The sequence below is a fragment of the Psammomys obesus genome, unplaced genomic scaffold, assembly GCF_907164565.1.
Source record: "Psammomys obesus unplaced genomic scaffold, mPsaObe1.curated_primary_1811, whole genome shotgun sequence".
NCBI lineage: Eukaryota > Metazoa > Chordata > Mammalia > Rodentia > Muridae > Psammomys > Psammomys obesus.
Window position 1 is genome coordinate 26077250 of NW_026592510.1, and position 23062 is coordinate 26100311.

At 45.7% G+C, this 23062-nt stretch overlaps 1 protein-coding gene and 1 non-coding gene across 2 annotated transcripts; one reads left to right on the top strand and one right to left on the bottom strand.

Annotated features, from left to right (window-relative positions):
- Positions 1 to 9878: 9878 nt before the first annotated feature.
- On the bottom strand, positions 9879 to 22924 carry Eef1g (eukaryotic translation elongation factor 1 gamma). The gene is made up of 10 exons (XM_055613946.1): positions 22828 to 22924; positions 21659 to 21817; positions 20721 to 20784; positions 20428 to 20570; positions 19951 to 20094; positions 16269 to 16398; positions 15814 to 16018; positions 10559 to 10731; positions 10346 to 10470; positions 9879 to 10116 (listed from the first exon to the last, which is right to left on the bottom strand). Exons 1-10 carry the CDS (start codon positions 22837 to 22839, stop codon positions 9958 to 9960), a joined length of 1314 nt encoding a protein of 437 aa, XP_055469921.1. The 5' UTR covers positions 22840 to 22924; the 3' UTR covers positions 9879 to 9957.
- LOC129682033 (U6 spliceosomal RNA) lies at positions 18200 to 18304 on the top strand. Its single transcript, XR_008720907.1, has one exon. It is a non-coding gene; the product is annotated as a U6 spliceosomal RNA (small nuclear RNA).
- Positions 22925 to 23062: the final 138 nt, after the last annotated feature.

The window sequence follows — 23062 nt, forward strand, 5'->3', positions numbered from 1 at the left end:
CCCTGCCCTGTCCTCTGAAATGGCAAACATGTTTACAGGCTAAAAATATCAGCCAAGTCTGCTGCCAGCCCTGGGGGCTGTGTCCAGGTCCAGTTACCGCACAGGGTACAGGCGGTGGGGGGAGGGAAACAACAGAAGGGAGTGATGGACAACAGACACATATATAATGGACACACCGAGGTGGAGAAATGTAGATAGAAATTCAGACAGGCATGGACATGTAAAGACAGGCAGAGAATTGGCCACTAACATTCATATTCTCTCTCTCTCTCTATCTCTCTCTCTCTCTTCAACCCCACCAGACATCATCACAAGCTCACTGTCTGTCATAGGCTCAATCTTTCCCAAAAAAATCTACTTCTTTCCCCGAACTCACCAGGAGCTACATAGTGAGTTCCAGGCCACCCAGCAATATGCAGTAAGAATCAGGCCAAAACACATCTCAAAGAAGCAAAACTTAGCCGGGCAGTGGTGGTCGCACGCCTTTAGTCCCAGCACTCCCCAGCACTCAGGAGACAGAGACAGGCAGATCTTTGTTTATAGAGTGAGCTGGCTGTCCTGTCAGGAAAAACCAAACTAAACAAACAAACAAATAAACCTCAAGAGCCAGTCATATTTTTTCATTTACTTATTTTTTCAGTGTGTATGAACATGTGGAGGTCAGGGGACAACTTGTGAGAGTCTGTTCTGTCCTCCCCACCTGGGTACCGGGATCAAACAGGTCATCAGACTTGGCAGCAAGTGCCTGAACAAAGGGAGTCACATTTCCGAAGCTAGCCCTCAACTGTGATTTATCCAAACAATGTAGCCCAGGTTGGCCTGGAATCCACAGTGAAGTTTTGGTTATCCTCATCTGCAGAGTGATTCTACCTTGCTCTCTCTGATGCTGAGATTACAAGTCTTCACTGCAACATTTTATTTCATTCATTTTGCATGCACACTCGGGCATTTATTGAGTCAGGTATAATGGTGCATACCTCTAATCTCAGCACTCAAGAGGCAATGACTGGCAACTTCTGTAGGATTGAGGCCAGCCTTGGCTACATATTGAGACTCTATATACAAACAGCATTGGTATTTTGCCTGAATATATGTCTGTGTGAGAGTGTCAGATTCCATGGAACTGGAGTTACAGACAGTTCTGAGCTGCCATGTGTATGCTGGGAATTGAGCCTGGGTCCTTGGAAAGAACAGACCATGCTCTTTAATCACTGAGCCATCTCTCCAGCCCCCTTATTCCATCTCTTAAATATAAACCAAGAATAAGATAAAGTATTCTGCAATCCTGCAAGCCAGGTAATCCCTGTTGATATTAAAAAAAAAAAAAAAAATCAATGCTTCCATAAGGATGAAGGGTATTTGGTAGGTGTTGTTTTTGTTTTGTGTGTAAGTACTAGCAATCAAGCCCAAGGCCTCTTACATGAGAAATGAACACTGTAAAACTGAGCGTCAACCCAGTCTTTGAAATTTAAGCAATACAAATAGCCAGAACCATAAAAATTATGCTTCTGTCTAGTGTGGTGGCACATTCTGAGGCTATCTGGCCTGACCCCTAGGAGTCAGGCTCATCTGTGACCTTGTCTACATAAAGATTTCTAAGTCAGCCTAGAATACATAATAGCTTGTCTCAAAAAAGAAAAAAAGAAAAAAAAGAAAAAGAAAAGTAAATGTCTCCCTTTTTCTCTACCCAGACCTTCCTCCAAAAAGTCACCAGGTAATAACTTTATCAGATTTTTAACTTTGAAGAGTCTTCTCCCCCGGGAATGTGGGGGACACACGCCTTTAATCACAGGAGAGGCAGGCGGATCTCTTGAGTTTGAGGACAGCCTGGTCTACAGAGGGAGTTCCAGGACAGCCAGGGCTACACAGAGAAACCCTGTCTCAAACAGAGAGAGAGAAGCATTTTCATTTGATTCCTTATAAGAATAGGTTTCCTTATGTATGTTCAAATGGAAACTGATTTATTCCTGGGCTTTCAGGAAGGTGGCTATGATGTGATGGAAGCCCAAAGACGTGGGGTATCTGCAAGGAGCATCCCAGGCAGGGTAGGAGTGGTTAGAGGAAGGGAAGGAAGGATGTGGGCATCAGTCGCCTTAACTCTGCACACTGTATCGGCCCCTCAGGAGGGAGAGCTTCCTGAGCTCTGAGCCAATTGCATCTGTCCTAGTGTTTGTTCTGGCCACCCCCGTGCTCAACAGGAAAAAAGGCAGGAGGGCAACAGTTAGCAACAGTCCAGACACTTCATTCAGGGCTAATGATGCCAAGAATACCTGGTCAGAGCAGAGTTCTGGGAACTGGCTCCTGTCCCATTTCAGGCTAAGAGAACAGAGATGGGATCACTTCAACCCAGATCCTTAAAGATCATGATCCTGTGATTGGAACCAGACCTGGGATTTCCTAAGAAGCCCAGAGTGGATTGTTTTCAAGTTTTCAGACAGATATGACAGTTCCTGTAATCAGAATGCTCAGTAGGGTGGGGCAAGAGGGTCACTGAGTTCCAAGCCAGCATGGACTATTATAGTTCTAACCCAGCTTGGCCTTTGCCTCAAAGAATCACAATTTTTCTTTCAGTGTTTTAAGTGGAAATTCTGCCTCCTACCCACACCCCATGCCATATTTTCTTGTCCCACCCATTGTAATGGCCATTGTATGTGATTCTGCAACAGATTTTCATATATTAGCTCACTTAATCCTCACATACCCTGAGATGGAGGCACTTGATAAGGAAATGGTCTCAGAGGGGTTATTGATTTACCTAAAGTCATATAGCCAGCAAAGGAAGAGTTAAAATTCCTAGTCACTTACACTCCTTAAAGATAAGGGATTTTCTTTCTTCCTGTACTGGGGGAGGGGGCACTGGCCGACATTCAGCAAACACTCAGAAACAAGAGTTGTTTCGTTTTTGTTTTTTATTGTAGTGCTAGGGATCAAACCCAGGGTCTCATCCATGCTAGGAACACACTCCGCCACTAAGATCTATCCTCCAGCCCTCGGTGACATGTTAATTTACTGCATGCTCTCCTGATACAACTGGCCCCAACACCCTCGCTCCTTGCGCAAGTGTCTTGCCTCTATCACAAGTCTTGTCCAGACTGTCAGGCCGCAAGAGACAATTCCCCTACTTGCAGATCTTTGTTGCAGCTGCACAAACATTATTGTCCATCGAATACCAGGCCCAGAGTTGTGTCAATCGGCAACAGGGAACTGGGCAGGATGGAATCCCTGCCTTCCAGGCACCTAGTCCAGAAAGAATGGCTCAGACCCTTACCCATCTTCTCAGTTCCTTGCCAGTTCTGTTCAGAAAATTAAGTTGTCTTTTCTGTCCCATCTTTTTTTTTTTCTGCTACCCTATACCCAACATCAGATGCATGAGCAAATCTCTCTCTCTTTCATAGATACACTCACTCACTCACTCACTCTATTAAGAGTTGCCTCTGCCCTAACACTGCAAAGAAAACCCATGTTTTCTTCAAGGTTTCAGACAGCTGCCAACACTGGCCAGGGTTCAGGTCAGCTGCAGGAGTGACACCCTTCAGAGGTGTCCCACACCTCAGTCCTCCAGACTCACAAAGCTACATGAGCTCTAGGACTCGTCACTGGGATAACCCAGCTTCCAGAAATGACGTTCCTACCCTGGGGGGGTTCCCTGAAATGAAAGAGTTATGAGTATGTGTGTGTGATAAACCTTAGGCTCCTAGGTTGCTAAGCAACATGACTATGTTTTGTTCCTATTATGCCTGTTTCCATAGTAACCACAAAGGGGAGCTCTGTGGATGGGCCCTCTGCCAGGGGATTCCCCTTCCCCTCCCTTCCTTGCCACAGTCCCTTCTTCTGAAATCACTACATTAAAGAAAAAAACCCAACAGCTTTTTAAGTGTGATCCTAGAAAGGAAGTATGCTGCCTATTTGCAGTCTCCTCAGAAACATAGGCCTTCCCCCACTGGAAGTCCTTTGGACAGCACCTTTAAAAACAGAAAAATGACTGCCAACTCTTTTGAGGGCCATGGGGTTCCCCCAGAGACCCTCTCCACCCACCAAGCCCCAGGACTAGAGGACCATGTTAAACAGGCCCTTCTCCATTTACTCTTAGCTCTTTCCTATCCAACCAATTAGGCAGTTCTGGAATCTAAACATTTTTTATGCATTCTTAAATTCTGAACTCTCCCCTCTTAACCAAAATACAAAACCAAGTAAGACCACTCTTCCTCCGTTCAGTGCAAATCTCAGCCTGTAACTAACCTCAAACTTCAAATAAGGACTTCCTGAGTTGCTCAGAGTAATAAATCCCTCCATGGCACTGGGTCCTAATGAAATCTTCAGGGCGAAGTAGAGTCCAAGTTAAAGATAGTTAGGGAACAAGACTAATGGAACAGAAGGAAGGAAAAGAGCCAAGTAGAGGGAAGGGTGGGTACCTCCACAGCAATGGACAGACTCTAGACATGGGGGTGCTGTGGGAGATTAGGGGGAAAATCAAGACAAAACATGATTGCTTAAGGGAGGGGAGGAAAGGAAGAAGAGGACAAGTGCCCAGACTGGGCCTGCAGTGTTGTAAATAGGAGCAGAGGGAGGGAGCTGGGATGAATAGAATAGCTCCAGCCTGCTTTCCCTCCCTAGAGGGACAGGGAGGGGCAGAGATTGGGGAACACCAGCTTTGACTCTTCTTTGGATTCCGCTTTCCAACTTCCTCTTCCTTCCTGGGGGAAAGGAATGCCAGCTTGGGTTTCCCTCACTCTTTGGTCCACACTTCCCTAAGCCCAGCTTAAGGACATCAGGACAGAGAAGGAAGGGCCTAGGCTGCCCAGAACCTGAGTCACCACATAGTTAAGGTTCCCGTCATTCACGATCTTGCCTCTGCTACACCCTATGCCCTCTGGCCGCCCCAGGACTTAGATTGCTGTAGCTGACCCTGCCCTGGGACTTGCTTCACTTCTAGGCTTCTTAGCAGAGTTCTGAAGTGCTGGAACTTTTGGAAGACAAGCCTCTCCTTACCCTCCAAAAGCTTCCTTCTGTTGTCCACTGTCATTACCATCATCCTCTGAGGGAAGCATTCTCCTACTTTGGAGCAAAGGTGACTCAGTATGTGGCTGCAAGAACTAAGACTTGGAAGTACATGTGATAAGTCACTTCCCCTCTCTGGGCTCCAGTTCATTCACATGTGAAATAAAGGATGACCTGAGATGGTCTTACTGACAGTCCCTGAGCGAGGTACATTCTGTGAGGCTGAGTCAAAGAAGCGGATAGTTACTATTTGGAGAATGGGATAAAAGGGATGTGTTCACTAACCCCTATCCTAACAGTAGAAATGAAAGGTAAAGGGATGGGTGGGGCAGGGCGGGGCTAGGCCCCAGCATTGCCACCAGAAGGCAGCCAACACCCTAAGCAACCGGCTGACTCAAGCCCCACATGGTGAAGGCCCAGCTGCAAAGTGCACTATAGCTCTGCAGCTGGGTGAGTCAGGGGGAATGAGGATCTCCCTGATGACTGGCTAGGATCCTGCTATAACACTCTCCCTTAAATCTACAAGGTTGTCATTCCCACCTCAGGCCCTACTTCCTTTCTGCCTCCCTTTCCTGTTCAGCTGTTTCCCACTCCTATCTGACCTAGGCAACCCTTTCCTCAGCCCTCAAAGCCAGCTCTCCTAAGCCTCCTCTAGTTCCCTCATGTCCTGCCATGCTCCCAACTACCATTAGGTCTGTTCATCCTCACTGTCCACCCCCAATCCTGGCAGAACCAGCCAGATAATTGTAAAAAGGCTGAGCCAGCTAGAGGCCTTCACATAACAGCTGCTGCTGCAAGGGGATGGGACAGCTGGAAATAGAGGCACATTCCATGGGAGATCCTATCAAAAAATAGTCCCACAGTCTGACCACCAGCTCCTCATCTGTGCAGTTAGGCATGAAGACATAGCTCCGTTGGTTGAGTGCTTACTTAGCACGCGCAAAGCTCTGGGTTCAACCTCCAACATTCTATAAGCCGGGTACAGGATAGCACACCTGTAATCCTAGCACTAGGAAGGTGAAGGGGAAATAGAAGTATAAGGTCATTCTAGGCTATATAAAGAGCTCAAGGCTAGGGTGAGATATAGAACACCCTCTTTCAAAGAACCAAACTATTATCAACAGGCTCCCTGAAGAAATCAAGGAAATAAAGGGAGACCTGGAAAACCCAGGGGACCCAGAAACACAAGCAAGATGAACCCAAGGTATTCTTCCTTTTTCTCATTTATTTATTTCACTTTACATCCTTGTAGCCCCTTCCCTTTTCTCCTCCCAGTCCCACCCTCTCTCACTCCCGGTTTTCTTCCTCTTATGATTAAAGTGAATAGCGACACTCTGCAGTCATCCCCTGGAGAAGGGTCTCTACCCCAGGCCCTAGGACACCCTTGAGCACAGGACATCCCAGAACTCCACTAGAGTAAGAGACAGCCTACTCTCTGGGAGCCATGCCAGCCTGATTAGTGCACACGGACAGGAGCAGGTGGTAGCTTCTCTAACCTTCAGGGACATCCATATTTCAACTGTACAGCACAAGTGGACCCTTAACTACATCAAACACACAAAGGATCAGAACAAACTGGAATGTTAAAATACCTTTGGTTTATGGCCAAATGTATGGAGCATATGTACGGAGGAACGTTCTGAGGACTGCTGGTTGTCAAGGAAACTTTATTAACTTCAGAAATGCCTGGGTGGGGCCCTCAAAACACTTCATTCCTCTTCAACACTTTAGAACTCCCCACCCCCCTGCGCATCTTTCAAAGGGGGAAGTGGCACATTTGGGGCATGTGGGCAGCTGGAGGGATGGGTCCAACCCAGAGAGAGCAGCAGCTGTCTAGATCTAACACGAATGGGGGAAAAACAATCTAGGTCTATCATGGAAGGACTTTAAAGATTTCTCACTTTTTAATAAGTGATTTATGCAGAACTGCCACAAAGCTACAATAAATAGTTACTTAAGATCCACCAACTTACCTACAAACTAAACCAAGGCTCTGCATATCCAGTCACACTCCAGGCTCTGTACAGATTCTGCAACTCTAGACCCTGACGCCTCCCTGGTTTCTTTCAAACTCCTTGAGCAGAGATTCTGCCCAGTAAGTGGATACAATGGCTTCCTTCCCTCATTCTACTAGTTTTCCAAGATCCTACTGTGTTTTCAGCTTGACCCATTCCCAACACCCTCTCCCCTCTGCCCTTGACCCCGAACTCGGCCAGCTTGTTGTAGGCAGTGCTGCCAACTCTAGACAGTGGCTGGCGGCTCACAGGGAAAACTACCTGACGCCCAGAGACATTCACAGGCTCGTGCTTGTATTGGTGGCTGACGGCAGAGAACTAGGCTCTCACAAGATGCCTCCAGCCCAAGCTGCGATTTGATTCGGGAAGGCCAGGCTGGCAGTGTGGTGACTCAGGCCTCCCCAGGGCAGGGCGGGACAGAACTAACTCCAGATGTGCTTCCCCTTTCTGCACCGGCCCCCAATAGAAGCTGCTGTTAACTCTTTCCTAGGGGTCCATCCCAACAGCCTTCTACAACCTCTTCTGATACCTAACCTATGTGTACTGGCCCTTTATCTAACAACCTGCCCACCCTTTACCCTACACCAAACCGCCAAACAGGGTTAGAAGCATGAAGCAGGATGTGCACATGAGTCACCCTTCCTGCAGGCTCAGAGACAGGGGAGCTGAAGGTAAGGGTCCCTGGCCACTTCCAGACCAGATCAAGAAGGCTGCCAGGCAGACTACCGCCCAAACACTGGCCCACCCCAAGGAACTCTACCTTTTTACAGTCAGGCCTCTCCTAGGCTTTTGTGCCCTTAAGTAGCACACAAGGTACCCTTTTTGCCTTAATCTTCAGCTATTAGGGAAAAAAAGGGGACAAGTAGTAGAAAATTGCACAAGTTGAGGGGGTGGGGTGGGAAACGGAATTTAGGAGTCTGACAGGTTCAGTGAGGCCCCAGCAACAAAGATATGGACACACCCCACACCAGCATCTAGTACTGTGAGAATACCTATGAGGCCAAACTGCACAGCAGACAAGTTTGGATCTAGCTCAAGATGAGCTGCCTGGGAACAGTGTTGGAGCAAGAACCAACCCATCCTGGGCTATGTGGATTCCAAACTACAGCTCTTGCTAACCACCCACTCTTAAAAAAATACCCTGCAGGTCCAAAGGGGCAGGATAAAAAACAAACACACACATGTACCAGAGATGAAGGAAATCAACTTCCTGCACACACTAGTTTCTAACTCGCCTGCTTTTTGACACAGGTTCTCAGGCAGGTCACACTGACACTGGCCTCTACTTCTTAAAGGGTTGGGGCTACCAAACCTGCACTTCTTTGCTCTCAGTGACAGTTTTATCATGTAGCACCAACAGTGCTGGCAGTACTCGGGATGGCCTCAAACCTGCAGCAATCTAGCCTCTGCTAGATTATAGCCATGTGCCACCACATGCAACTTATGTAGTAAATGACCACAGAGCATCATGTGCACTAGGCAAGCACTCTACCACCCTAAGCATGCACCCCGCCTAGTGTGAGCTGTTCAAACTCAGGGAAACACCTGGATATGATGTCCAATCCCTGTAACTCCAGCTCTTGGGAAGCTGAAAAGATCAGTGCTAGCCTAGTCTAGCCTAGGCTACAGTGAGACCCTGTCTGGAGGTGTGGGGACACCAAAATTCTGAAAAGGTTATAAAACAAGTTCAAAGTAGGGGGCTAACTAGTAACCATTGGTCTCAGCAAAGTATTAGGTAACAATCAAAACTTAGTATTCTTAGTATTCTAGTACCCCTTAGTATTCAGGGGCTACCTACTCCACCTCTAACGTTCCTTGTTAGAAAGCAGGGATACCAAACACCCACACCTACAATTCTAACACTTGGGAGGCTGAGGCAGAGCCTTAAGTTTGAATCCAGCGTGGACTATATATGGCACGAACTGCTTCCGAAACAAGCTAGAAGCTAAACAATGGCTCAGCAGATAAGAACATTTGTTCTTCCAGATGACCTGAGTTTAGTTCCCAGTACTTAACACTGGGCCAGCTCTGCCCTCTTCTGGCTTCCAGGGGTACCTGCACAATCTCACAGCATGTGCACACAAACATAGCTTTAAAACTAAGGATATTATTAGAACTGATCACAGCCAGGTTAGGACCAACAGGCCAGTGTCTACCAAGTAACTAGTCTTCTAGAGTGTTTGCACCATTTAAGCTGCAAGCCTGGACAGGGTCACCCACCCACCCACTCACCCACCTACCCGGTAAGGCATCTGTGAGCAAATGAGCCTTCCCTATCGAATAGTTACACAGGAAAAACTGGGAATTGGGGGGCTGGTATGCTTAAAGCCCTGGGTCTGACCACAGTGCTCATGTATACCCCACAGCCAACAAAACCACCACACCAAGCAGATGTTTTCTCACCAGTATTCCATCAACTAGATAGCAATTTTCTACAGAGCTCTTAACTGCACTGGATAGATCTAGGTCCCATAAAAACACTGCACCTAAGGTATCTAAGCATGAGGACCACAGGATCTGAGGTGATTCCAGGAACCCAACCCCTACAGACACAGAGGATGCTATGACAGAAAACGCCTCTGCATACTGTGAGCTACCCTTTAGCTCAGCTTTATCAGCAGACGCTTTTCTCCAGTGGTTAAGGTCTGAGGCACAACTTCCAAAAAGTTGGTAGTAACTAAGCCCCACATCACCAAACAGTCTGTTTCTCATTTTCCCTGGCTAGTTGAACAATAGAGACAAAACTGAGGCCAGGCCTTTACTTCTGCTCTTCTGAAAACTTCTGCCCTGTTACAGTGATGCCTCAGGCATAAGCAACAGCTTTGAAGAAGCCACCACTCACAAAGGAGGCAGGACAGGAGAGTGTGCAATGTTCAGTTTCCTTTAATGACCCCCATCTCCCTTGAAGGGTGGGTGCAGGCAGCTAGGCGATGGCAAGACATGTTCACTTGAAGATCTTGCCTTGATTGACGGCTTTGCCCACATGCTGGAAGGCCCCCTCCCATGAAAAGTACTCTCGAACCAGGGTCTGGGTTTCCTCGCTACCAGGATCCAGTTTCCGCCATGTATATGACTCATAGTCCACCTGCCAATCTGGACTCAGCTGGGGATTAAAAAAAAAAAAAAAAAAAAAAAAAAAACAGTACAGAGGCATATGGTTAGACACTGGACATTTGCCACTCCACTTCCAACTTCCAGCTTGGACATAACATCACATGCCAGGACTCATACTGATGTGAACATAGCTCCTATATTCCTCCATACCCACCAGCCCATGCTCAAGACCCCCAGTTTTCTATATTCCTGCCCACTCCTCCCAGCACCTTCCTCACCGGAAAGGCAAGCTCTTGGCCTCGGAAGACCCAAACACCAGAAATGGAGCTGCTGTTGTTAGTTCCAAAGAGGATGACACTAGCAAAGGCATTCTTCCTCAGTTTGTCCAATCGCTGGAACATTCCTAGGGAAAAAGGGAGACTATCCAGTCTCTGGAATCATATCGCTCACTGCCCTTATCTTCCTCCTCCCAGAACCACTCCTCTTCTCACCAGTGATGAGGTTGCAACTCATGAAGGTCTGGGTGAGCTCTTCAGGGAAGCGGTACTCAGCATACCATAGGGACCATCCATCCTTATCAAAGTGCTCCCAAAAGTATGGCAGCGCCACAGAGAGAGTGTCCTCATTGGAGTACTTACGCTTAAACTCATCCAACACGAAGGTGCTGAAGAGAGGAAACACACAGAAGAAAGCCTTATTCAGACTGCAAAGTAGCTCTATGCCATGGTGTTTTCACTTAATAATTACTAACTTGAAGGAAGTGATCCCTGTAACATGACAGATACTAACAGTATATGAGTGAAGAGAATGAGGGGCATGAACAAGAGCTAAGGCATTTCTCTGCCTAAGAATGCTTGACATGCTTGAGAAAGCCAGACTCAGAGCATCTGGAGAGTCCAACAAGGTAGAGACAGCTGGCTGCTGCCCCCAGGTGGTGGCTAAAAGCAAAGTCTGTTTTTCCCTCTCTAGCCCCTCTTGGACCTTTACCAGGAACCACACTGCTCTAGTCAAACTCCCTTCCCACCATACAGGCCTTCTCTGGTTAGAGGCTGGAACCAGAATGCAAGCAGAGGACAGCTACCTTAAATCTGTACATTCAGGTCCTCTCATCCCTCTTTGTCCAGTAACAAGTTTGCATATTGAAAAACTCTTAGGTCCAGGTTATTGTCAAAGTAAACTGACACTCAGGGTCAGATGCCCAGCAGCCAGGCAAGAAAGCTAGCCAGTATGGGCACAGGAGGTTTTACTTCCCCATGGCTCAGATCTCCCTCCCCCACCCCTCTCTCCAATTATAAATGGTTCCCAACCATCTTTACTCTAGTTCCAGGGGATCTGACATCCCCTTCTAATGCCCTCAGGCATTAGGAATGTACATGGTACACAGACATGCAAGCATACATATAAAAGAGAAATAAATCTATACAAACTTTTACAAAATAATGAACATTGACGGAAGAGAAATCTATAATCTCAGTAAGTGGGATAACTAATATTTTATGTTCCTCTCCTTTGGCCTTTGTGTTTCCACAGATACAGCCATGAGTTATTAAAGTTTTATTTATAACAATTTAATACTGGTACATGCTAAGAATAATTCTTACCAGGTGTGGTAGTGCACACCATAATCCTAGCATTTGCGAGACTGAGAAACAAACAGATCATGAGTTCAAAGCTTGCCTGGAATCCTACCTGAAAAGAAATTTTAGCAGCTAAATAATCTTGTAGTACTATATGAATATGCCACAATCTACCACATCCTGTTAAAATGAATTAGCAGAATTGTTTCAAATATTCACATAAATATTGCTCTAGGCTGGGAATAATGGTTGTGCCATCCTCTCAGTGTTTGGGAGACAGAAGCAGGTCCTCAGACACACACAGCAAGCTCCAAAGCCAGCCTGAGCTATATAAGACCCTGACTCAAAAGCTAGTTTAAGTATCATATTGTTTCATTCTATCCTTACCACCCCTGGATTACAGCTACCTTTCTCTCATTTCACAGATGAAGTTAAATGAGGAGGTCCAAGGTTACATTGTAGCAAAACCAGAAATCTGCCCTTTAACCACAGGTTCCAGATTACTCTCCAAATGTCCACTAGACAAAAATCTGAGGGACCTTAAAAACCACAAACCCTCCTCCTTCCAGCCAAAAACACTGGGGATTTTTTTCCCCCACATTCCATTACCAACCCCCCACCCCCAAATAATGCAGATCAGGTATAGTCAGCACAGGGAATATAACAAGATTCTGCCTCAAAAAGCTAGGAATGGTGGTATAGCTAGCGTGCATAGCACTTTGTCTAAGCATTGTGAAACCCTAAATTCAGTATCTAACATCCTAAAAAAAAAAAAAAAAAAAAAAAAAGTCCGTAAAACCATAAACAATCAGAATGAAACCCCGAACAAATGACAGTTAAATTGCCGGCTTCAATTTTATGACATTAAAAAAGTCTAAGGGATGTTGGACATGGTGGCACACTCCTTTTAATGCCGGCACTCAGGAGACAAAAGCCAGCAGATAGATCTGAGTTTCAAGACAGCCAGAGCTGTACTAAGGGAAGTGAGGTATGGTGGCTCATGTCAGTAACCCAGCACTTAGGACTGAGATAAGGAGGATCAGGAGTTAAGGTCACTCTTAGCTACAGTCTGACACCTTCCATACATTAGAATATATCTAAGAAACAACCCACAAACCAACAGCAAACAAAAATTCTTATGGGAAAACACTTTTGGCATCCCAGAAGGGCATCGCAGCATTAAATAAACATCCTCAAAGATACATAAGGGCCAGCAAAATGGCTCAGAGAATAAAGGTGTGTGCCTGATGACCTGCTTCAATATCCAACACCCACATGGTAGAAAGGCAACCGACCTCATCCAAATTGTCCTGATTTCCATACACATCAATGAACCACTCTGGCAGGAACAGGAACTCGCACGCACACATACACACACACACACTACAGACCAACTTACTATGTGTAAGAAGTATCTAGATAGCTGGGTGCAGTGGCACACACCTGTACCCCAGCATTTGGGGAGGCAGAGGCAGACAGATCTCTGTGAGTTCAAGGCCAGCCTGGTCTACAAATTGAGTCCAGGAAAGCTAAGGCTACACAGAGAAACCCTGTCTCAAAAAAACAAAAATGTTCCATTACAACAGCATATATAATTGGATATGTTATAGGTTTGGGTTTTTTTTTACATAACAAACTCTTGCTCATTAAATATATTCTGATACAAGGCTCAAGGTTAATCACTTGAGTTCAAAACTCAATGCACTCTTAAAGAGCAGAGCTGCAGATGTACTTAAATGAACCTGACTTCCATTCCCAACACCTTCTAAATCGTTGGCACGTGCACACACATACACAGAACTTAAAGAGCAGCCACACTCCTGAGGTGATGGCCCACACCTTTAGTCCCAATACTCAGGAAACAGAAACAGAGGATATCTGAGGTCAAGACCAGCCTGATCTACAGAGCAAGTTTCCATCAAGGACAGCCTGGGTTGCTACACAGAGAAACCCTATCTCAAACCCACACCACACACTCCCTCAAAAAAAGAAAAAGCAGCTAAGCTATACTTGAAGCTTTCATGGTCTCATAACAAACAAATTAACAAAACTAGAAAATAGGACTCTCAGCCCTTTAGTGTAATCCATGCTTGCAATTTACACTTTCCAGCCAGAATGTTTCATTTTTTCTTTTTTAAGATTTATTATTATGTATACAGTGTTCTGCCTGCATGTATACCTGCAGGCCAGAAGAGGGCACCAGATCTCTTTAAAGATGATTATGAGCCACCATGTGGTTGCTGAGAATTGAACTCAGGACCTCTGGAAGAGCAAACAGTGCTCTTAACCTCTGAGCCATCTCATCTCTCCAGCCAGAATGTTTCTATATGCTGGTTTATAAGGCAATCACTTAAGACATCCCAAAATGCAGAGGTCAAAACTGAACCTGGATGGCTGCTCTTTAATCAACTTGATTAGATTTATCACCTGAGAGACAACTTCTGGACATGCCTGAGGAGATTTCCAGGGAACTTTAACAGACTAGATGATAAGGTCTCACTATTAGGCAGCACTAGCCTAACGACTGGGGTCCCAGGATGAGTAAGAAAGGACAGTGAGTGAACCACAGTATTCATCTCTCTCTGTTCTGATTATTCCTGGTGGCCATCAAATCATGAGACAAAATAATCCTTCCCTTTCTTTACCTGCATTTCCTCAATGGTCCCCGGAAGGAGAAAATGAAGCCTCAAAAGATCAATACAGTGCAAAGAAATGGCTTTACGAAGGGCAGAGAATGTGGTCAGAAAAGCAGAGATGCTAGACTTTGGAGTCATTCCTGAAATGCTAGCATTTGAGGTGTAAGAGCAAGAGGCCCTGCAAGCTCAAAGCAGCCTGGTCTGCACAGAAAGACCCTGCTTCAAAACCAAACCAAACCAAGCATGCACCACAGCTGGGATGCACAGGCAGGCCTATGAGGCTGCCTTTGAGCCACAGTGAGACCCTACCTCCAAAAAAAACAAAATTTACACACAAAAATTCCACTCTAACCTCTGCTTTTGCCCATCTGTTCAAAAGAGAATTCCAAGAGGGTGAGGGCATGCTCAGTGAGTAAAGTGCTTGCTGTGCAAACACAAGGAACTGAATTCAGATCCCCAGCACTTAAACAAAAGCTGCACATGGTGGCCAGCATTTGCAATCTCCAGTGCTAGGATGGAGGGCCAGAGATAAGTGGATAGTGGGGGCTGGCAGCCAGTCTAGCAGAAACAGCAAGCTCCAGGTTCAAAGAGAACAAGAGAGGGGGAAGAGAAGAGAAGAGAAAGAAAAGAAGAAAGAAAGAAAGAAAGAAGGAAGGAAGGAAGGAAGGAAAAGAGAGAGAAAGAAGAAAGAAAAAGGTCGGGAGCCATATAGGAAAACATTAAGACATAAGACATCTCCACTGAGCCCTAGCCTCTACACATGTACCCAGGGGAACAAAGTCATATAACACAAATAAAGGGACTTTTCTGGCATACTGGTGCATTCCAGGATTCAAGAGGCAGAGGCAGGTGATTAGAGTCTGAGACCAGCTTGATCTATGCAGAGTTCCAGGACAGCCACAGCTACACAGTGATGCCCCCTGTGTTAAAAAACTAAGAAAGGAGGCTAGAGAGCTGGATCAGAGGTTAAGAGCACTGGAAGAGCTGAGTTCTGAGTTCAATTCCTAACACCCACATAATGGCTCACAACCATCTATAACAGATTCTGATGCCCTCTTCTGGAATACAGGTGTACATGCAAACAGAACACTCATATACATAAATAAACCTTCACAAAAAAAAAAAAAAAAAAAAAAAAAAACAGAAAAGCAAAGGGGAGCCAGGTGGTGTTACCACACACCTCTAACCCCAGCACTCAAAAGGTAAAGGCAGGTGGATCTCTGATTTTGTGGCTAGCCTGGTCTACAAATGAGTTCCAGGACAGCCAGGGATGCACAGAGAAATCCTGTCTCAAAAAGCCAAAAACCAAACCAAACCAAACCAACCTAAGACTTCCATATTGGTACATGCCTAAAAATCACAGATGGAGGCAAGAACATCAATCAGAAATTCAGGGGCATTCTAATGGCTCACAGCCTCACAAGCCAGCCTGGACTACACTTACACCCATCAATATTTATTTAATAACCTAAGACTGCAGCCCTAGATGAGTGTGAGTGTTGGAAGGTTAAGAACACCTTCCAACATGCTTACCTCTTGGGCAGGTGAGCGAAAGGGTCCTTGGCCTTGGGCTCAGCAGCCAGTGCCTGCTCACACTCATCCATCTCCTCCTCAGGAGCTGAGGCAGCTGCCTTTTTTTCCTCTTTCCGATCAGCTTGGGGCTTCTGTTTCTCTTCTCGTGAACCCTTTTCTTTCCTTGGGGTGTCCTTTTTAGGCTGGCTCTCTGCAAATTTCTTAGCTGGTAAAGGAGTGAGGAAAGGAAATATAGTCTTTTTTTTCCTCCAAAACAGGCAGCTAGCAGGGGAAAAGTGATAGGTAGGACAAGCAAACAAACCTCAGGGAACAACAGACATCACCACATAGCACTGCATTTCAATGGAAACGTCCGTTGCTGTTTGATACTCATGTTCTGGCTATGCGAATCAAGGGGCCAACAGGAGCAAAGCAGACCCTGACCCTGAGCACATGCTCAGTCTCTTCAGACTTACCATCAAACTGGGCCATCTTCTCACATAGCTTCACTTCCCCCAAGACTGCCCGAAACTGGGGCTGGTTAATGCAGGTAAGGAACCATCGGTTGGTATTGGGGAAGGCCTGGCGAAAAGAAGGCTCTAAGACCTGCCAGGATGGAACAGCAGAAGCAAAATCAACAATGGAAAAGCGATGAACAGATTTCAAACCAGAGCATAAGACCCTTACCTCCGGATCCACCTTTCTCTCCATCCCACCAACATCAGTACCTTAAATGCCTACATCTCTTTGAGGACTCCTTCATTTTCAAAGAAAGAGTGCATTTTTTTTTTTAATGTATATGAGTGTTTTGCCTATATATACCTGTGTATCACATATGTGCTATGTCCTCTGAGGTCAGAAGACAGTGTTAGATCCAAAAGTCAAAGGCCAGAACTGAAGTTACAGATGATTGTGAGGCATTATACATGCTGGGAATTAAACCCTGATCCTCTGAAAGAGAAAAGCCAATGTCCTTAACTGCTGAGACAGCTCTCCAGTCTCCTTTTGTTTTATTGCATAACCCTAGTGGACCTCTCACATCATGATCCTGTCTCAGTCCTGGAATGCTGGGTACTTCTTTCTCTACCATCTTATGGTTAGTCTAAAAGGATGGTTGTTTCCATCCCTTCATATACTAATATTCTATGTAAGTTACTTAATATTTTGCTCTTTTACACAAACATTTCATGTCTAAAGTTGAAAAGTTAAAGCTGGGCATGGTGGCGATGGCTTTAATTTCAGCACTTGGGGGACTGAGGCAGACTGATCTCTTGAGTTTGAGGCCAGTCTGGTCTCTAAAAGTAGAGTTCCAGGACAGCCAGGGCTACACAGAAAAACCCTATTCTGTATATATTTCTGAATTCTGAAATTTTGGTTAAAAAAAAAAAATTTAAGGATGTTTTTGTTTTAATCCCAGGTATGGGGGATATAGACTTGCTTTGGACTGTCCACAGCAGCTATAACTTGCCTTGTGCTCTAGTAATTGTGTGGAATTCTGGGAATTTTCTAGACGGTATGTAAATGTTAGAGTCCCAAAAGGCAGGATAAATGGTTGTTGATTGTGATTTCTTAATAGAAAACAAGAAAAAACAGATCCAAGGATCTCTCTCTATATATACTTTCTCTCCCATCTAGTGATAGGGGGTGAAATGGGGTGGGGGTAAAAGTGGGAAAAGAACCCACAAAGTAGTAAAAGACCTGCTACACACACACACACCTGTCTCAAAAATTTTGATTCAACAAAAGGCTGTAGCAGAGCCTATACAAGAGTAGGGGAGCCAGGGCACCCAAAATGAGGTATAGTGGGGTGACTACTAGATTTATTTTGCTAAATAAGATGACTCCCCCCAAGTGTGAGGTATAAAACATAACACAGTCCTTCAAACTCCTTCACTGAAAAACTCACTATCCTCTTTAAAACGTTTTAAGATTAATTTCATCTTTATGTATATGAGCCATTTGCTTCTAAGTATGTCTGTGCCCCCTGAGGTCAGAAGGCATTGAATACCCCATAAGGAGTTACAGTAAGCTGCCATTTGTGTATCTGAAATTGAACACGAATCTTCTGCAAATACAAGTACTCATAAGAGCTGAGGCATCTCTTCAACCCCACACTATCTTAAAAAAAAAAAACAACTTCTTTTTAATTTTTATGTATACAGGTGTTTTGCCTGCACATGTCCCTAATGCTCACAGAAGCCAGAAGAGGGGACAAGATCTCCCAGAAATGGAGTTACAGTAACAGTTATAGCCATGTGGGTGCTGGGAATCCAGAGTCCTCTGCAACAGGAAGCATTTTAAACTGCTGACCTATCTCTCCAGCTCCTGTCACTTTCTACTTTGCCAAAATAGGAAGGAGTGGGGGATAAAACTTATCATGCAGTCAGATCATAGAATTCAGGAAGTCGTGCTCGATTGGCAGCACATATATTAAAACTGGCTAGATACAGAGAAGTTAGCATGATCCCTACACAAGGATAACTCACAACTTAGTGAAGCATTCCATATTTTAAGAAGGACCCTGGGCAAAATGCTCAATCCTCATTCAGAAAGGCAAATGGGATAGACATAGGAAGAAGAGAACAGGGAACAGGACAGGAGGCAGCAGCGTATAAAATCAGATGCTGAGACTCATAGCCAAACTTTGGGCAGAGTGCAGGGAATCTTATGAAAGATGGGGGAGATAGAAAGACCTGGAGGGGACAGGAGTTCCAGAGAAAGAGCAACAGAACCAAAAAATCTGGGCCCAGAGGTCTTTTCTGAAGCTGATCCTCTAACCAAGGAGCATGCATGGAGATAACCTAGAACCTCTGTACAGATGTAGTCCTTGGCAGCTCAGTATCCAAGTGTGTAAGGGGAACAGGGGCTGCCTCTGACATGAACTCTTTGACACCCCCCCCCCCGAGGGGGGAGCAGTCTTACCAGGCCACAGAGGATGACACTGCAGCCAGTCCTGATGAGACCTAATAGGCTAGGGTCAGATGGAAGGGAGAAGGACCTCCCCTATCAGTGGACTGGGGGAGGGGCATGGGAGAAGAGAGAGGGTGGGATTGGGAGGGGATTAGGGAGGGGGGCTACAGCTGGGAAACAAAGTGAATAAATTTTAATAAATAAAATCAAAAGAATGAATGAATGAATTTAGGAAGTCAGGTACGGCAAGTTCTGCTGTACTTAATTTATACTAGCTGTGGGCATGGAATGGAAGCATTAAAATAAATGGAACCCTGCGAGGAATATGGTCTGGCACACAATAGCTTTTTTTGTTGTTCTTGTTGGACTGCAGTGCTGAACCAGATGGGTCTGGAGCTAATGCCTGAAAAGTCAGCAATACAACACTTAAAAAAAATTACAGGGGCTGGAGAGATGGCTCAGATCTCAAGAACACTCACTGTTCTTCCAAAACGTCTTGAGTTCAATTCCCAGCAACAACAGTGGCTCATAACCATCTATAGTAAGATCTGGTGTGCACAGAATGTTGTATATTTTTCTAAAAAAATTACAATAATTTTACAATAATGCAGGGATGAGGGTGGTCCCTGGAGATCTAGCTACCTAGTTTGATTCCCAGCACCCACATGGTAGTTCACAACCATTTGTAATTCAAACTCCTTGGGATCTGCATGCGTACGTACATGCAAATACACATAAATGGAAATTTTTTAAATGCTATAAAAAATATAGTAATTTGAATACTGATTACTACCACCTTGGATTTATCAAATAAAGAACTGTGAGAATTCTTATAGCATTGTGTCTATAAATAATGAAGCCAAGACAGGGACTTGGATCTGCCTCCAAGAGCCCTTGATGCTGCAGTTATCATCCATCCTTTCCTCTTATATATCTTTAATTTTTGCTTCCTACTTTTGATATCACTATGGAGCCTAGGGTGACCTCATACCAGAGCGATCCTCCTGTCTTAGTACCTCAAGTGCTAGAATTACAAGTGTAAACACCACACCCAGACTTTCTTTTCATCTTTAAATTAAACCCACATTCCCAAGAAACTTCATTTCTGCTGATCAGAAACTAAGCTGAAAACCATCACAGTACTCAATCCTGGGATTCCTACTCGCTGAATGGTCTGAGTCCTAAGCAGAGCCTGGGGTACCCCAGTACTCGTCTACCCCTGTCAAATGAGCTCTTTACAAACCTTACCTGTTTATAGAGCCACAACAGGGTGCAGACAACCGTGATATCAGCCAGTGTGACTCGCTCACCCACCAGGAAAGTCCTTGTCTTCAAATGAGTGTCCAGCAACCCCAGGATTCGCTTCACCTCCTCTTTTGCATTTTCAGTGGCCTGTTGTTTTGAATACTCATCTTTAGTGGGTACAGAGTCCTTTCCTCATAACCCCCAACCAACTAACAGAACTAAAGAAGCCCTTTAAACAGCATTGGCTCAACCCCCATCCTCTATCATTAGACTCTAGGATCACCTGGAATTTATCAGGAATGAAACATTCATTTTGTATTTCTTCATGGTCAACAGGTCTTGAATATTTCCACCATAATGATGCTAACTGCACTGCCCACATGCTCCTGGCCATCTTCTCTCCATCTATTTTACTTCCTATTCCCAAATTGCAGGAACTGACCCCATCTCCACCCCAGCTTCTCAAGTCCTAAAGTGTACCTGTTTGTTGTGGTGCATGATGCCCAAGGTGGGGAACACCCAGGTGCTGGCTGGAGGAACAATGTCGCTGTCAGCAAAGCTCACCCACTGCACCACCTGAGCTGCTGCCTCTGGCGTACTTCCACGCAGCTCATGGTTGCTTACTGCAAGGGCAGAACAAAAAGCTTACGACTTTGAGGTCATGCCAAAACCAACCCAAGTCTCTACGATTCCACCTTGTCCACTGCAGCACTCCTAGCCACTTCTATGGCCTCACCTCCAGAACCTCTCAATACCGTATCCCCACAAATTACCGTAATAGGCGATGGCATTGCTCTCAAACACACAGAATCCGTCATCACCCTCAAATGCTGGAACCTGAGGACAAAGTAAGGAAAACACAAAAGTCAAACACACAGAGATTTTTCACTGCAAATTCTCTTGATTGAACTATTCTAAGTAAGAATATGTTAAGACACACATTCCTTGCTATGCAAACTCCTAACATTATCTGAAACTCAGAAATGAAAAATACTTGGTATCCCTTGGTATGAATTTGCTGTCTGGAGTAAGAATTCAAACACGGCTGAAAGTGTTGCCCTATACCTTTAATCCTAGCACTCTTTTGAGTCTGAAACCAGCCAGGGTTAGTGAAACCCCCACCTCAAAATAAATAAATAGATAGATAGATAGATAAATAAATAGTGATTGATTGAGTCAAACATGGACGTCATCAGAAGTCCTGCATCTACAACCCCAAGGGCATTAGGTACAATCCACATATAGCATTTACCCTCCTCCATACTTTGGATATTTAGCTCTACTCAAGCCCTTTGAGATTAGAATCCAACTCACAAGAGATACTTAAGATATGTGAACACATAACACCTGGCCAAAATACATTTCATACCACAAATACAAAGCAGGTCTGTAACTCTTTAACAGTCACTGAACAGCTGTGAATTTTCCCTTCATAATCCCAGATAACCTCCAACATTTTATTTTCAGAGACAGGGTCTTACTAAACTGCATAGACTGGCTGACCTTGCACAATCCTCCTGCCTCGGTCTCCAGAATACTGGGATTACCAGAAGCTTTCAATTTTCTTTTTTTCCTGTTAGGTGCTTGGACAGTTAAATTCGGTTCTTTCATAAGGTTCCATCCCTGACCCCATGAGATTTCTTAAAAATCACTTCAATATTAAAGAACACACCATGGAGGCCATCTGCAGAATAACGGCTCTACTACTCACCTTGCCAGCAGGAAATTTTCGGAGAAATTCGGGGGTGCGGTTGGTTTGGCCAAAGTGGAAGTGGGGTGGTGCGGAGAGCACGCGGACCTGAGCCCCGCTGTACTGAGCAGCGATGAGAGCCTTGAAGGCCCTCCAGTTTTCAGGGTATGTGTACAGGGTCTAAGAGAGATGGGGTGGAAGACAGACATAAGGAAAAGAATCCTAAAAGCCACTCCCCACCTCGCACTTCCATGAATTCCAATGTGTTCTGCTCATTTTCTCTCCTGGTGAACCTATACCCTGTGTAATCAGAGTCCTCTGAAATACCAAGAACAAAACTGCATACCAGCTGCTAAATAAAGCTTGCCGACAGATGTGACCTCCCTTAAGGACAACTCTAGAAGCATTCTTCCCTTCAAAACTTCTGGTCCCATCAGACTCCCATCTGCCCAAACACACACACTGTCACACCCATTCCTCCCAGAGCCCTTGTTTCATTCATTCCTGGTGACCGGATATCTGACTACCGCCAGGCTAGTACCGCTTCAAAAGCACGCGCGCGCGCACACACACACACAGAGACCAAGAGATTTCAAAGTTCCCCTCAGAATAACCACCCTGATCTAACAGCATGTCCAGCTCCTCCTAAAAAGCCTTTCTTTCCTCGTCACGCATTAACATTCCCCTGGTCCTATCCTCAGTGTTCCCAGTCGTTTCCCTTCTAAAACCTCACCAGCGGGGTCCAAAAGGTCTCACGTCACACTGTTCCTTGACTCTCTGGCTCCCAAACCTCCCCAAAAAACTATTCCAGTTGCCCCTGCACAAACACCCTCTCCATTTCACTGTCCCCGTTGTTGACCCACAAATACGGTCGCAAAAGTTCCACCAACCTGCCCAGTCGCCCCATCTCAAAATGGCAGTGAGGCTAAACCACTTTTTAAAGATCCAAACAGTAGTGACCCAAACATCTCTTTTTCTCCTCAACCCCAGAACATTCCACCTCTGGCCTCCGAGCCCCAGCCTCAGTTCTCCTCCAGGCCCTAGGAAGCTTGCTCTCCGACGGTACGGCCTGTGGATCCCAGATCGGCTCTCCGCTTGGGTCTGAAACTCCCCCGGAGCCGACTGGCCCAACTCAGGCAAAGGATGGCGGTGGATAGGGTGACCCGGATCACCGGAGCCGGCAAACTTACCCCGGCCGCCATGGTGATTCCGCAGAGAAAGGGGGTGGGGCTGTCGGTGCTGCCGCAAAGTAAGCCGCCAGAGAGACAAGGGAGAGGGGAAGGGGAAAGCCGTGTGAAAACAGCAGCCGGAAAGCGAGGACGGCATAAAAGGCATACGCACGACAGTTCCGTCTCCAGCCGCGCTGAGTTGGAAAAAGCAAGGGGTGGGGCCCGCTGCCTGGAGTGCAAAGAGCGGACGCCTGCG

Coding starts and splice junctions, on each gene's coding strand:
- Eef1g (XM_055613946.1), bottom strand. Junction 20,095..20,427: donor TCATGCACCACAACAAACAG/GTACACTTTAGG, acceptor TCAAAACAACAG/GCCACTGAAAATGCAAAAGA. Junction 16,019..16,268: donor GAAGATGGCCCAGTTTGATG/GTAAGTCTGAAG, acceptor CTCCTTTACCAG/CTAAGAAATTTGCAGAGAGC.